Genomic DNA, 14827 nt, shown 5'->3' with positions numbered 1-14827 from the left:
GGACAGAAATCTCAAGGTCCAAATCAGGAGCAGAAGGAGAGAGAGCACGAGCAAGGAACTCAGGACCGCAAGGGGTGCACCCACACATTGAGACAATGGGTTGTTCTATCGGGAACTCACCAAGGCCAGCTGGCCTGGGTCTGAAAAAGCCTGGGATAAAACCGGACTCGCTGAACATAGCAACATGTTTTCTGACTCAGCCTTTCTTCAAGTGCGTGGCGCACACTGCCTCTTGGACAAACTGGGGTTGGGGTTGCATCTAATTTGTAGGATGTGTTAGAGGCACAATCCAAGGTGATTTCTGAGCTTCTTTTAATGCCTTTTCCAAACTTCTCTGAACCATCAGAGATTTTTTTTAAAGGTAGATTTATTTGTTTATTATGTATATAAAATTCTGCTTCCATTATGCCTGCATGCCAGAAGAGGGCATCAGGTCTCATTATAGATAGTTGTGAGCCATCGTATGGTTGCTGGGAATTGAGCCCACAACCTCTGGAAGAGCAGCTAGTACTCTTAAACTCTGAGCCATCTCTCCAGCCCCCTTTTTTAGAGATTTTTTTACAAAGCATCTCATGACAATGGAAGCAAGGGACTTCATCAATAGTGACACGCCAGGATCTCAGTGAAGGACAAGATGCAGTTTTAGACTCTGAAATCTTATAAGTTAGCACTCAGGAGTTTTAAGATCAAACTAAATATTGGTCTGACGAAGCCTCTGCTGCAGCGTCTGTGAGCTGGTGGTGGAAGGGCTGAGAGAGAAGAAGATGACCCAGCGGCCCAGGACCACTTTGTCGTAGGGCTAACCATCAACTGGGGTGATGCAACCCACTTGCGAATGGCCATGGGGAAGCTGTGCGTGAGGAAATTCTTTGGGAGCCATTCCATAAAGGAGCAGCTTTTCTTCTATTGCTCAGAATATGCACACAAAAAGATCATAGAAGGGCAGCAGCCACAAAAACGAGTGGTACTGGCTGCCACTTAACACTTACAGAACGCAGCTTTTCTTGTTCTCAACTCAGGCACTGAGAACAGATTCCATACTACGTACAGTTAGGACACAGATTCTGTAAGACAGTCGTGGGTGACAATTGCTAAGTGATTGTCATGTAATGGACGCAGCTAAGATGCTAGGTGTGTATTACTTGTTTAGTAATTGTCATGGTATAGGAACATGGAAGGTGGCACTATTTACCTACCTTAAAAGGGAAGTTATATAATCACTAGGTAGCCCCTGGCAGGCAATATCAACTGGCCTTGAGTATTTTGATGGCAGTTGAGGGCCCTGGAGCCTAGTGGGAGACATCTAGAAATTCACCCCATTTGTATGAGCTCTTGAATTTTTTTCTATGGTAACTGACATTGGGGAGGGAAGTGCCTGTGGTTACTAACATTTATTTATTGTTCTAATGGTGACAGAGAGCTGCCACTGTCACTATAGAAACCAGCAAGTCTTTAAGATCCTACAATACAGATTTCATGGGCATGGTGCATGTAGTATCTGTAGTATCTTGGGGAGGTGACCAGAGAGCCCGTTAGAAAGGAACAGATAGGTCCTTCTCATATTGCAAGTTGGGCACTTGCCTTGCCAGAACTGAGAAATGGAGGACATGAACATTTCTGGTGGAAGGACAGATCAGTTAAAAGCCCTTCCACAATGATGTAGAGTAAGAAGCACTCAGGATACTGAGAAGGATGCTGGGAGGACCTAGGCAGCATGGCTCCTTGAGCCCCAATTGCTAAGGGCTCTCTGTGTTCAGATCTTTGGTCTCCGGCTGTCTTATTTCAGACCATAATATATCTCCATGTAGCATGTGACATACATCTCTACCCAGTGATGACAAACACTGCTCATCCAATGAAGGACAGAAATGACAGACCTCAAGGAGCATGAGCCCCCAGTGGTAGGGTACTACAAGAAGATGGCCTTGAGCCAAGGGGAACACCAGACGTCTGCAGTGTGGCTCCATGGATGCAGCTTCTCAACTCTCACTGCCAGCCTGCTTCACAGAGCCTGGTATCAGGATGATCACTTGGTTGCCAGGACACTCTGGACGGACCTATGCGGTGGATCAAGATTTAGTTAACAAGTCTGTGGTTGAGTGTAGAAGGCTTCGCTGTAATTATGTTCTCTGGGGGAACTGACTTGGTGTACGGTAGAGTTTTTTCCCCCTTCCTCTCTGTTGTCCCAAATGCTCCCAGCTATGAAGCAGACACAGAGTTTCCACATCTAGCCCGCCATGTACACTACTGGGTAGCTGACATCATTCATTACAGACGATTTTTAGGAACATGCTGTCCTCTGCCCACTCCTACGCCAAAAAGTCTTTGGTCTTGGGCACCAGGCACAGTTCCCAGCCCTCAAGACTCCAGCGCTTTGTTGACCCACCCTCTTTTGATGAGAGAAGGAGGTTAAGCAACTATACTCAATTGAGTACAAACATAGAATGTACTAGGATGTTAATGCCACCTTCTGGTACCATCTCTTTAAGAAACTGGCTTAATCCCAGAGCAACTGTTCTAATCGAGCTCAATTGGCAATCTTTCTAAAGTCTTAGTTTTCTAGTTCCTTTTTGTTCAGGCTGGTCGCAAGATTCTTGCTTCAGGGTTAGTGAGACAGACCAACCTGGACTGAATCCCACATCCCTTCCTCCGGAAGGGCCTGGGCCTTCATAAGGTCTAGTTTCTTACCGAGAAGGCTAGAGATAACAGGTACCCTTTCCACAGTGGCCTGCACCGAATAGGCACAAACACAGCAATTACTACTAACTTTGCTTTCTGAAAAGGAAACAAAAAGTTTCCTAAGAATTTGTTCAAAGCCCTGCATAACCCGGGTCACATGCTTTGTTGGCATCTTGAGGAGACAATGCAGACTCAGGGAGTCTGTCTTCCTCCCTTACTACCTGCCTGGTCTGCCCTACATTGTACCTGACTGAATAGCACCGTGTGGGAGACCTGTTGTCAGAGCAGAGCCTGGTACACTATGCTGGGCAGAAAAGTTCCTGGTCAGTGTTCAAGTTGAAACTTGCGGTTCTTCCCTCAGGGCTGAACCATGGGCACTGGGACGTCCCCTAGTGTCAACACCATATTTCCAATGAGACGCTGTGAAATGTCCACATCGTTCGCATACGCTGGACACGTGTTTGAGTTATGCAGCCCTTGAGTGCCTGTGGTAGCTTCTTACGTGTCAACTTCATCAAATTTAGAATCAGCTGGGAGATTATTGACATCTCTGGATGTGTCCATAATGGAGCTTCTAGAAAGGATTATCTGAGGAAGGAAGAGTAGCTGTGGGTGTGTATGGCACCATCCCATGGGCTGGGGGACTGGACTGAATAAAAGGGAGCTGGAGAAACTGAGGCAGCCATCTCCCCTCTCTGCTTCCTGCCGCACTTTGGGGTGTACTGTTCTGCTCCTTGAGCCAGAGCAATTCTTCCCTCTCTCACATTGCTTCTGACACAGCCAGAGAATCAACGGATACAATGCCCCATCTTATTTATGCATGCTATTCCATCTGACATCATATTGGCCCCAAGAGATAGCTAGCAAGGGCTAGTCACCCATCCAACAGATTGAGGAGTAGAGGCCCATGGAAATGAGTGACTTAGCCATAGTCACCTCTGCAGGGTCATTGTCATCTTCTACCCCATTTCCATCGTCTGTTCACTAAAACCAGCTTCTGCTAGTTCTGGAGCAGAGATTCTGTGTTCTCGTGGACCGGAGACTTCAGGAAGTGGCCCCTCTTTCAAGAGACCCATACCACGTGTGCCGCCGCCTGCCTCACCATGCTGGAGCCAGAAAAGCAGTCCCATTTAACAAGCTCCCCACAAACAGCACTTCTCTCTGACGGCACTGCCCTCTAACTCAAGTACTTTCCAGGCCTGTTTTCCCCTCTCTCTCGATTTGACTGCCACCAGCAGAACTCTCCTGTGTCAGAGCCCGACTGTAGCCCTGTTCCAATTCAAAATGCAGCATAACTTTTCTTGTAAGTTAATCACAAGGTGGGGTCTTGGCTCAGTGGGAGAAATGGGACTCGGAGGGACAACCGTAGACCGCATGTCACCACGATGACTCACTGTATACTTGAAGTCTTGTTGAACTATGAATTAGAACTAAATTTAGTTGGACGCAGCCCTGCTGGTTTGGAGGAAAATGGTGATGACAAGACCGATCTTTTCCAGCTTTCTAAAACCCCTGGGCATAGTGGCATATGCTCATAGAAATGATGTTCCAGAAACTTCCGCTGTGCATGAAAGAGCTGAAGAATTAAGTTAAAAGGAGAGAAAGTGGAAACATTGAATTCTCTAGTGTGTGAGGTGCCCTGGAGAAGACTATCCGAATTCATAGGTACAAAAGAAAGAATATCAAAAGATTTTAGCAGAAAGGGGGGGAAAACTGCATTTAATAAAAGTCTAGGTTTAAAGGGACATTGGGAAAAACTGCAGTCAATGTGCTAGCTTGGTGGAAGAGATCTATGTAAATCAATATGAAAAGTCTAAGGCCTAAAGTAATAAGTATGAGGCACTGTGGAGACAGACACAGGCCATGGCCATCCTGTGACAATCCAGGAAATGTGGCAAAGGAGGCCACATGTTCTGCACGAAGTTAACCGAAACACTCGGTGGTACGGACAGTGACACGGTGCAGTTCTCCACTGCCAGGACAGCCATAAACTAACTAGCAAATCTGGAAATTGCTTTGAAAACAGGTATGAAATAGCCTGGAAGATGGTCCTCTCTGACAGAGTAATTCCAATTTTCAGGTTTAAACCTCAAAGTGGGAAAACATTCTGCACAAATATATTAGAAAATGAATCAGTGGTTCATACGTTTGAGAGTGAGTTTGTAAACTATAGCTTATCTTCTCATTAGAATAATAGGAAAATCTGAAAATTTGAAAAATATAGATTAAATAAAAAGAAAGTATCGTATTACAAATTTAATGTAATTATTAAAAATTTATAAAATATAGTTTTAAATGTTTTACGCATATAAAGACTTGTTTATAGAGGCTTTACTAGTAATTCCTCAAACTGAGAAACAATTGTTTTTTAGGTGAATAGATGAGAAAATTGAGTGACAACCATAAAATGGAATATTATAAAGAAATTATATTTTTATTACATATATAATTATATACATTATAAAGTAATGAGCCACCAAACCAGGAAAAAGCATGGAGAAAAAAAGCCTATTACCAACGTGAAAAGAGCTGGTCTGAATAGGCTAATACGGTGTGTTCACAGCCCTACAATGTCCTGGAACCAGCAAAACTATGGAGCCAGTCAAAGCAAAGATGGACGGTTTCTGGGGCCTGATGGGTGTGGACAGGCAAAGCACAGAGGACTCTTAGGACTGCAAAACCCTCTATATAATGTTGCGTACATGTTACTGTATATTCGTCCCAACCCACAGGACACAGGAAAGTGACCCTTGACACGACCTGTAGACTGTGGGTGCTCCTGAGGATGCTCTACAGGCTTCCCTGTTGCAGAGACTGGGAATGCTGGGAAAAATCTCTGTCCCTTCTCAAGTCTTCTGTGAAACCAACACTGCTCTAAAAATACTCATTTTTTTTTAAGGAGAAAGAGCTATGGAGCTGTTTACAAAGGTCACGTTTTGGTCATGACAGGCTTATTTCCTTTCCTGTCAATGCCTACAATTACCATTTAATCCACAAACCTGCCTATTTCTGTTTGAAAAGAAAATTAATAAACATGTCAAGCATTTAAAAGGCTGCAGAACCAAGCTCTGTGTGTTTGTCTGTTTAAACAATCCCTTGTTTGCTCTTGGCAGCCAGAGTTTTGTAAACTCCCGTTCCTTTTAGCTGTTTGTGAATTTACACAGTGGGCCACTACAGTTATGACCACTTAGCCTGTTCCCAAAAAAAAAAAAAAATAAGTCATCCTTGGGGAATCTCAGCGGAAACACATCGTTAGACTTTTTCCCACACTTCACGAGCAAGTCTCGATTTGTTTCTAAATATTTAGGACCATCATTACAATAGCCTGTAACTATATGTCTACACTTACTTATGTATAATTGTAAGTGTATCCAGCTGTAGTCCTCTATCCTGTCTCCTGTCTGTGTGGTTTCCCCAGCATCCCTATTCTCAAGACCCTTGACTATTTATTTGTAAGGTTTCCTTATACACAGGTAAGTTTATCCTAGCTTATATCTCATTTCCCCTATGTGTTTTTTTTTTTGTTTTGTTTTTTGTTTTGGAGTGTGGAGTGTTTCGTAGTAGATTTTCCCTTAGAGATGTGTCTAACACTAGGAATTTTTCTCTCAAAAATTCATCTTACTTCATCACTGTTTTATCCCTGCTTCCAGCCATAGACAACCAGCATAAGAATAACATACTTGTTGGGAGGTGGTAGTACACGCCTTTGATCTACTTGGGAGGCAGAGGCAGGCAGATCTCTATGAGTTTGAGGCCAGTCTGGTCTACAGAGTGAGTTCCAAGACCAGGCTACACAAAGAAACCCTGTTTCAAAAAACCAACCAACCAACCAACCAACCAACCAACCAACCAACCAACCAACCAAAACCATAGTCTACTTAACCAATCAGTTGGTGACCATTGGGCTCTCCCGATGACGGCTGGAATTTTGCAGTGCTATAATGCTGGAGTCTTATCCGCACATCATTTCATGTGGACACAGTGACATTCACACAAGGAATTTTCAGAAGTGAGACTACAATGTCAAAGAGTCCAAGGTTCTGTCGTTTTGATAGATGTTGCCAAGTTTCTTTCCACCAGGGAAGGTCTGTACTCCGTGAACTCTGCACGCTTGTCAAGAGTGCTTACTCAGACTTGATTCTTGCCATTCTGGCACGCAGAGAAAGAAAGTTCCTTCTCTTTCTACTCTCTTATGACAAGTTTGTCATGTTTACACATGTGGGGTTCTCCTTTGGGACACAAATGAACCCCTCTCCTGACTGTTCATTTTGATGATTGATCATGGTCTTGCCCACTTCAGAGATTTTTCATGGCCTAGAATGATAAACTTTCTTGGGAACCATATCTACTAAGCTGGCCCTGTGCCTGGGCACGAAGGATTCTACGGGGAGCTTCCTTGTAAGTTGCTGGAGCCAATAGAAATTTTGAAACAAGACTGATGGTCATTCAGAGAAGCCTGTGGACCTCAGTACATTAGGAAGGCTGAGATGACTAGCCTTCATTGTCAACTAGAGGGGATTCAGAATCAACAGGGATACACCTCTGGCACATCAATGGGGGTCTTTTCAGAGAGATTTAACTGAGGTGGAAAGTACACCTTAAATGTGGTACCACCATCCCTTGGGCTAATTAACGCCTTTGACTAAATAAATAGAGAATATAAGCTGAACATCAGCATTTATCTCTCTCTGCTTCCTGAGTATGTGCCCAGCTGCCTCATACGGATGCTGCCATGACTTCCCTGCCACAGTGAACTGGGCCTCAAACCGTGAGCCAGAATAAACTCTTTCTTCCTTATACTGTGTTCAGTAGCAGCAAGATGAGAGAATTAGGTAAGAGTCGAGAACAGCTTTAGCTCCCACATTCACTGTTTATTAACAGCTCCCATAGGCTTTGACTTTCTTTAATATGAGGTTTGTCATTCCCATCACACCATTTTATCATGGACAGTACCTAGAAAGAAAGAGATACTTAAGTAGCCATAGAAGCAAACCCTTTGTACTGATGGAGGACCCTGAAGGTGCAGCTCCATGAGTCCCTTCTTATTGGGTTGAGAGGCATTTGGTTTGGGGATTATGGAACCCAAAGACATGGCCAAAGAATGTTGGCTCTAGGGGAGCTAGTTCGAGTACATGTATATTTTTGGTGATGTCGTTAGTAGCCAATCATGGAGTAAGTAGCTGGCTACACTGTGCCCGATTAAAGTATATATAAGCCATCAGTTTATACATCCCTAAATAATGAGAGCAAGCTGGCTCGTCTAGAGAATTTGAATTTTGAGCAGCCCATCAGAAGTCTCAAACCATCTCACCTCATCATCTTTATCTTGACCAAGAGAGAGTGGAGACTTGTTGACATCTCTGGAGACAATGTCAAGCATTTCCTGTCTAATTGTGAGGTGGCCCTTCCTTGAACACTTCCACAGGGAGCCTTCAAGAGCTTCTGAGCAACGCTAGTTCCTTTTCCATTCTGGTTTTCAGTAATGAATAGACGTTGGCTTCATCTGAGCCCATTTTTTTTTTTCTGCAGCTCAGGGGAGACTGTCACCAGTGTGACCAGCTTGGTCCCACTGCAGCCACAGAAGGGCAAGAGGCAGAAGGAGAAGGCAGACGTCCCACCTGCAGTCCCTGCCAAAGGTAAGAACAGGACCTGCAGTTTCTCATGTGAAAACCACCTTGATTGATGCAGGGGTGGGCCTGGAGTCAAATGTGGCGTCAGGGCAGAGGAATCGCAGATGGATGGAGGACTTGTCATTCAATGCCACGATAGTACAAACAGCCCCACCTAGATTCTAGACATAGTGATGAGGTGGGAAGCAGGGAAATGTAGGTTTGACCATGGTAGCATCATGGTAACTCAATATGCACAGGAAAGCCCATACTGAATTTACTGTGAGGTGAGGTAGGGCCTGGCAACATCTTCTTGGCTCTTGAAGGGAAAGAACACCTCTGACGTTTTGAAGATGTATGCACTCCATTTCTGACGTATTCTGCTGACGAAATGCTCTTTCTGTGATAGGTTATTCTATAGTTGCTCTTTTTATTTAGAGCAAAAGGAATGAGCAAGAAAGGGGTTTCTTAGAGGAAAGAAAGGTGTGGCTCTTACAAGGACCAAGACTGTCTGTGGACAGACCCTGTTTAGATACTTAGACTGCCCTATCTAGATGCTTAGGCATCAGCAAATTTGAATATGGCTATAAGAGAAAACTTTAACTTTAAGTGCATTTTATCTCTTTCCTGGGTTCTGCTGATATCCCACTGAACCCTGTGGAAGAAGCCAGAAGAGACGTAGCTAGAAGGAAAGGTTGGGAGGTGTAAGGCCTTGGGTGGGAAGGGGCGCAGGTCACTTCAGCTGGGACTCACGCCATTCTCTTGTGTCAGTCACTGCGGGGTAGATACTGCGCTAGTGACCAAAGATACAAATTGCACTTGGGAAACTAAGTCATGGAACTGGGCTTTCAACTCCAAGTTCAAGGCATGGCTGTCAGGACTAGTTGAGGAACAGCCTCTGTGTGCTTCTACTAAACTGGGACATCAAGGAGGGACTCCTCCTTGATGAAGTCACAGGACTGTTGAGAGTCAGCTGTCGTCCTTGGGGTCAGGGGGAGATCAGCGAAACCAAGGGGAAAGTCCTGCCTCAGCATTCACCAAGGGCTCCTGGTTGTCTCCCACACCTTTGACTTCTGTCCAGGTGGCAGAGGCCTGTACAGGACTGTCATGACCTAGTCCAAGTTAGGCAGTGCCGTGTCTAAAGATGAGGGGATAATTCTCTTCCAGTTAGGGGTACCCAAGGATACCTGCTCCAGAAGCTTGAGGTCTTCTTGGGGGTAGGAAGGCTCTGTCAGTCTGTACACAGGGTGCCTGTGATGGTCATGGAAGGTGGGCATTAGGGACCTTGGAGGAGTTTCAAGCTAACACTTGGTATCCTTCCACAGCTCCAATAGTCACCACTTTCCACAAACCAAAGCTGCTGAAACCACAGAGGAAAGTCGCCCTGGTGAGTAACTGTTCTCTGTCGCTCTGCTCCCTCTAACCCAAGAAACAGTCCAAAGTACCTCTCTGGGCTCTAAATATGTTAAAAACTCTGTTCCCTCTGTTCCCAAAGGCACACTCTCTTCTCAGATCAGATTTTGAGTCAGTTTTTCTCCAGCTTAATTGCTTCTCTGAGTGATCTTCCAAGAAAATCCAAATGGAATTGTCTTCCTCTATAAATGTTACCTTTCAAAAGCAAGAGCGAACATGGCACATACAGAAGGGTATAAAACAGAAAGCGGACCTTTTTGCATCAATTTACCTGATCTGAAGAATCTGCTAGGGTCTTTCCAGAAAAACAGGCTAAACCCTTTTTATAGTGCAATAACTTTAGACTGAGGAGTCATCTCTGAGGTATTAGACTTTTGTGTGTCCTTCGCCCACTACTGTTAACGACTTACATACCTGGGGTGAATTGTTGTAAGGCACTGGTTCTCAACTGTGGGTCATGACCCCTTTGGGGAGGTCAAATGACCTTTTCACAGGGGTTACATATCGGATATCCTACAGGCTATATGTTTACATTACAACTCATAATGGTAGCAAAACTACAGTTATGAAGTAGCAACAAAAATAATTTTGTGGTTGGGGGTCACCGCAGCCCGAGGAACTGTGTTAAAGGGTCTCAGCATTAGGAAGGCCGAGAACCACTGCTCTAAGGTATTATCCTCAGTATGATGTCTATCCACCACTTCCACTGGTTGTCCATTTTGGATACATTCCAGCACCCCACAGTAGATGCCTGAAAACCATAGACTGTGCCAAACCCTGCAAACGCATGCTCCGTTTTCTTCACACATAAACCCTGATAATGTTTAGTTTCTAAGTTAGACACAGTGGAGTAATAGTGGCCAATTCTAACATGCAGTGATTATAACATGTTATAATAAGATTTATTTAAAATGGTTATTTAAGAACTTATGAATTATTCAATCCTGGAATTTTCCCTTTAAGATTTTCAAAGGGAGGTTAACTGCCTGTAACTGAAACTGATGGTGGGGGAGGGGCAGCAGCGTGTCCTTAAGATGCGACATCCATTTCAAACCATGGCGAAGGCCGTGCCTGCCAGGTTCCTCACTGTTTTCTCCTGTCTGGCCACCTCTCTGTGAGAAGCCAGTCCCAGTGTCCAGCTAACACTCAGAGCAGGCAGAAGAACTTAGGGGCAGTCTTTCAGAGGAGAAGAAATCAGAATTTGTGGACCTGGTTACAAATTGTTTTAGAGAGCCGCGTCAGGCCTGGCTCACTTGGGTCACATTCAGCCTGGCCTTTGTCCGAGGGATTTTCTGCAGTGCCATTTTCAATGACCGTTTTCTACTTCCCTCAGCCTGTCTATCTTGGTCACTTAGAGGTCTGTAAGAAAGAGAGGCCCCTTTCCTCACTTTTCATCTGCTGGTTCCTTTGATGCCAAGGTACACGTGGACATTTCTGTGGTGTTATTAGTGTTGGATCATCTGTGTGGTTTTTTTTTTTTTTTTTGCTAACATTGTTAAGCAGCTGTGTGTGTGTGAAAGAAAAAAGATTGTCAAGCTATTCCAATGTCCATGACAGCAGAGCTCTCTCTGTGTTCTTTGCTGGACATCCAATGGTGTGCATACAAAAATTCATGCATGTCCTTTTCCTTTCTACATGTCACCAGATTTAGTTTTCACAGCAAGACTTCTCCCGCATCTGCCAGTTTTGTCTGTGAGGATACTCCATTTAAGGGAAGTGATGGTGGGGGGGGGTCCCCCAATCAGCTGGGAGACAGTCACCAGTCTTGAATCAAAACCTTCCCTTAGTCTATGGCCTGCTGGGCCCTTCTCCTTTATCCATTAAACAAAAACCTGGTTGTGCCGTGTATGGCTACAAAATGCTGTCTTAAGTGGTTGTTATTTTTGTGATTTATCAGAGGATTGGTTTTAACAGCACTTAAAATACTGACTGCAGTCCCAGCACAAGGGATCATTGCTGACCCCTTTGTCTGTGTGTCTGTATGAACTGATAGACTTCTGTGGATGGGGACTGGGCATAGGAAATTTAAAATAAAACTTATTTCAAAGTTTTTCACGAAGTATTTCAACTAAATGTTTCTGTGTGTGTGTTTGTTTTATTTAATTTATTTTGTTTTAGTGTATGGGTTTTTTTTTTTGTTTTGTTTTGTTTTTTGAGACAGGGTTTCTCTGTGGCTTTGAAGCCTGTCCTGGAACTAGCTCTGTAGACCAGGCTGGTCACGAACTCACAGAGATCTGCCTGCCTCTGCCTCCCGAGTGCTGGGATTAAAGGCGTGCACCACCATCGCCCGGCTTACTAACAAATTTTTAAATACAAAATTATCTTTCGATCATTTAAAATGTAAAAAAAAATTTAAATTTATATCAAATTTTTATAGTCGAGTTAATTTTGATACCAGTTTCCACAAATAACAAATCACAGGAAAAAAAAAAAGAACTGACCTCAACCAGGACTGTCTGGCCAATATTTTAGAGTCAAATTACCAGGTCTAGTATCTGCAGACTTGAATGCATATTAAGATTTATTGCCCCAGGACGCTAGCATTGACCTCAGTCTCAATTTGGTCGATATTATTTCTCAGATCAATAAGTCTTGATGGTAGCTCAAACTTAAGTCAATAGCTACTTGTTGATTTATATAGGCCCTAATGGATAATTTAGATAATAACTTAAAAATGCACACATGCACACACACACACACACACACACACACACACACACACACACACACACTGTAAAAGGGTACATCTTGGCTGGGTCCTACGCTCAGTACCTCACAGTCCTTTCTAGAAACTCACCTACCCTCTCCATTGAGAAGAAGGCCCAAGAACCTCCACCCACTTATTGACCACCTACTGTATGCCAGCTTCTCTTCTAGACTGATCACCTACTGTATACCAGCTTCTTTGCTAGGTGTTTCCTGTCACTTGTCTTCACTATAGTGTCAGCCAAGTGACATGTATTAATCTCAGTGTTTGTAGCACTCAGGTGACTAGGAGGTTGGGTTATGTTTTTAATGTTTCTAAGACAACATGACCATTTTCAAGAAATGCATATGTTAGAGATGAATGGTGATTGGAAAGTTTTGTTGTTGATTCTGTAAATGGTGAAGGAACAAGAAAGCAAGCTAGGGAGAGGCCTTTTAAAACCAAGAGATCAAAACTACGCTCCCCTTGGCTTATTTAAACAATATCAAATGTGACACTCTATTTCCAAATTCTGCTAGCTGGGAATGAGGCCCGGTTCGCACTGGTTCTTCCTGGCCTCTGATGTTGCGGTCTGCCTGGTAAGTCTGTAGGCTTACAAGGACTCTATTCTAATATCAGCGTCCTTCATCTTCTGGAGAGAGAGACCACACTCAGAAAATAGAAGTGTCTCCTGGAGACAAACTCAGAGGCAGCACACTTATCTAGCAGGCCTAAGGTCCTGAGTCTCACCACTACCGTCACAGACAAATAAATAAAACAAACAAATAAACAAAACAACAACAACAAAAAGAAGCCCTCTGGGCCCTCAACACACTCTGGAAAACAGAGGTACCTGCTTGTTTGCTTTTGTAAATTGGGTTATGGACCCCAAACTCACTGAAACCTCTGGGGACCCCTGGTGTTCTCAGCCTAGTCATGCACTGCCGTGGCCTTGCCTGGGAGCCTGTGAACTCATTCCCACACTTCCAGGGAAAGCCATGACCACTTTCTTGTTTCAGAAGAGTCAGAGTGCTCCCCTAATGCATCTGATTTGTTTGGTTATTGTGTTAGGCCAGTCTATTGATGTAGAGGGTGAACAAGGGGAGAAAATATGGTGTCTGGTGTGGAAGCCAACCTGAGTTTAAAGGGGGAAAAACACTGGTAAGGGGTGACGTTAGTAGCACCCAATATTGAGAAACAAAGTGGAAATTTTGTTGAATGAGTTTGGCGCCCACTGTGCCCCAGTCAGCGTCCTGTCCTCTACAGCATGCCCATGAGGTCCTCCTCCCTGTTATTAACCCCCCTGTGCCAGGGTGGCTGAGGGGTCATGCCACCCCTCTTTGTCCCAAAAGAAAATGAGTTCTTGTGAGCAAGAGAATGGAGACAGAAAACAGGAACATCGTGGGCCTAATTACCACGAGTTTCCCAGTGGGTCTCATTCCCACTGTCTTATTCCCTCCGATCCATCCACAGCATTGCTGCCTGGGGCCTTCCTAAAACCGCTCCAACCCCGTCATTTCCCTGGCTACAATATTCCAATGGCTCCCCTTTGCCTCTGGCATGCAACATGGCTTCCTGTGCGTGGGAGGGTGGAGGCCTGTCATCATCTGTCACTGCTTCCTAGGTCTCATCCCCCCCTCCACCGCTGAGAACATGAGACGCCGTGTGGTCCAGGCTTTCCTACCTGCATCTGCCGCCCTCCTCATGGCCCCCCCAGAGCTACTATTTGATCCCCACAAGGTTCATCCTTGAGGCCTCCTGCTCCCACTCCTCCACAAATCTGGTTCCACCCGTCATTTTAATTTGGGCTCTTGATTGAATATATTTGACTGGCTTGCGAGGTTGAACACCATGCCTTCTGGATCTGGGTCTTTATTCCATGTTGTAACCTGTTAAAAGTTCCTTTCTTCCTAAGACAGAACTACACGCCGTTGCATGGATGTGTCATGAAACATTTTGTGCCCCCATGTGTAGTCAGTACTCAGTGAGTTGACACCCATGTTTAACTAGTGTGAACACTCTAAGTATAAACACGTCTATTTAGGTCTCTCCTCTTATTTCTCTAAAGTATAAATGCAGATGCAGGTTGCCAGATTGACTGACATATTTTTGGTCGGGGGATCCATCACATTTTTGTGCCAGATCAGCTGCACCATTTTACATCTCCACTATAATACACAAGGACTCTGATGTCTCCACATCCCTGTCTTTTCTTCCCTTCCTTCCCCTTTTTCCTGCTCCCCAATAACCTTCCTTCCCCTCTTCAACTCTCCTTCCTTTCTTTTCCTCTAGTTTTTTTCTTTGTTTACCCTCCTCTTCTCCATTTTTCATAGTGGCATCCTAATATATATAAAATAGCATTCCACTGTGGTTTTAAAATATATGTTTCCTTGATGATAAGTAGTGCTGAACATTTTTTCAGGGTCTTGTTGGCTACTTT

The 14827-nt window shown here is 44.4% G+C and overlaps 1 protein-coding gene across 1 annotated transcript in view; it reads left to right on the top strand.

Moving 5' to 3' along the window:
* Positions 1 to 14827, top strand: part of Vstm4 (V-set and transmembrane domain containing 4) — a 76578-nt gene that overhangs the window by 45781 nt on the left and 15970 nt on the right. Inside the window, exons 5-6 of the mRNA XM_005348672.3 lie at positions 8209 to 8315; positions 9614 to 9675. Coding sequence (XP_005348729.3) covers positions 8209 to 8315; positions 9614 to 9675 — 169 coding nt within the window. The remainder of the gene's footprint in view (positions 1 to 8208; positions 8316 to 9613; positions 9676 to 14827) is intronic.

Source organism: Microtus ochrogaster, chromosome 6 (genome assembly GCF_000317375.1).
Source record: "Microtus ochrogaster isolate Prairie Vole_2 chromosome 6, MicOch1.0, whole genome shotgun sequence".
NCBI classification, from domain to species: Eukaryota; Metazoa; Chordata; class Mammalia; order Rodentia; family Cricetidae; genus Microtus; species Microtus ochrogaster.
This window is presented reverse-complemented; position numbering and strand designations above follow the sequence as displayed.